The sequence below is a fragment of the Gekko japonicus genome, unplaced genomic scaffold (assembly GCF_001447785.1).
Source record: "Gekko japonicus isolate JY-2015 unplaced genomic scaffold, Gekko_japonicus_V1.1 scaffold1411, whole genome shotgun sequence".
In the NCBI taxonomy this organism is placed as follows: Eukaryota; Metazoa; Chordata; class Lepidosauria; order Squamata; family Gekkonidae; genus Gekko; species Gekko japonicus.
Window position 1 is genome coordinate 335743 of NW_015170323.1, and position 1620 is coordinate 337362.

A 1620-nucleotide genomic window follows, 5' to 3' on the forward strand; every position below is an offset into this window, starting at 1 on the left:
ACACACCTTTTTGCGAGGGGACATGGGCGGGCGCTGGATGCCACCGGAAACACGATCAGACGCCCGCCCTTGCCCCGCAGTTACCGGAAACTAGTACCTTGGAGGTACTAGTTTTTAACTGCACATCTTTGGAGGGAAGCCTCGGGTTCGCGATGGGAGCTCTACGCTTCCCAGATGTTGCGGTGTGATCGCGCCTGGAAAATCCACCTATCATCCGTCTCAGTAGCATGGCTAATGCTCCGTGTGACTGCAGCCAGTGCTTCCTTTCCTGTCTCCAAACCATTTTTTTCTCTCCAGCACCCACTCACACATGTGCTACAGACAGATCCTGGGCAGCCGTGTTGGTCTGAAGTGGTAGAACACATGTTGAGTCCAGTGGGTACCATTAAGACCAACAAAGGTTTATTCAAGGTATGACTGTTATTTCTATTTCCATTTCATTGTATCTGAAGAAGCGTGCGTGCACACAAAAGCTTATACCTTGAATAAATCTTCATTGGTTTGAAAGTGCCGCTGGACTCGAAATTTGTTCATGTGCTATCAGCCATCACTGCTATTTAAAGAAACATCGGAAGGAGCATCTCCAGCTGGCTCTGGAAAGGGCAACTGACCATCAACAACTCTTAACATGTGAGCAGGTTCTTAAGAAGATGCTATGTGCATGCGCACTCATAATAATAAGCAAAGCCTTAAGGAAATGGCACCAGCAGGCGGTACAAGCATTAGACTTAGCTAGATGCTCCCTTGTCACAGCTCAAACACCCACCTTGCCTATTCCTTGGCTACGCTCTAAAACCTCAACCTGGCTTTTTCACCTATTTCTTCCTCTGCAGAATCATGAAATCATCGTTGCCAATCCTGCGCATGTCTCTCTCTGTCTTTTTCAGACAGTCTGATGTGGGCAAAAGTCGGACCGGTGGGAGCAGTTGTAGCTTTCGCGATCCTCATAGCCGTAGTGTGTTACGTCAGCCAGACCAGGAAAAAGTAAGTCAGCACCGTCGTTGAGGTCATCGGGGTCCGACAGCTGGGCTGGGTGGGTGGGTGATCGGAGCAGCTGCATGCATTCAGCAGAGCAATAATTGTAGGTATCATTCCCGCAGAGGCTGGACTGAGGCCTTAAGTACTCAATCAAGGAGGTGGGAATTCAAGCCCTGCCTCTCTGGAGTAGAGTACTGACAAAGATGCTGTGCCTGGTTACAGCAGTGAGATGGGGCTGTGGTCCAGTGCCACAGCATCTGCTTGGCATGCAGAAGGTCCCAGTTCGATCCCCAGCATCACCGGATCAAACAGTGGGTGGTATGAAAGATCTCCGCCTGAGACTATGGAGAGCTGCTGCCAGTCAGAGTGGACAATACTAACCTCGATACACCAATACTTTGACTCAGTAGAGGGCAGTCTTCATGTGCGTGTTCCACACGGCAGGTTGCAACCCAAGGTTTTCACATTCAACTACCACACTAAGCTGTCCTTAAACCTCCTCCGTCAAGGTTTGGCAGGGTTTTTTGGAAGGAGTCATCTAATTCTTTAGAAACCGACATGTGTGCATAAATTTGCCCAAAGCTGGATCCTTCAGCTCACTTTCAGAACACCCAGGCAGTTGTAGGTTTCAGCATCTCTTTC

General features: G+C 49.3%; 1 protein-coding gene across 1 annotated transcript in view; it reads left to right on the top strand.

Annotated features, from left to right (window-relative positions):
• The window catches only part of MAG (myelin associated glycoprotein), an 18321-nt gene that overhangs the window by 9443 nt on the left and 7258 nt on the right, over positions 1-1620 (top strand). Inside the window, exon 7 of the mRNA XM_015418085.1 lies at positions 888-984. Coding sequence (XP_015273571.1) covers positions 888-984 — 97 coding nt within the window. The remainder of the gene's footprint in view (positions 1-887; positions 985-1620) is intronic.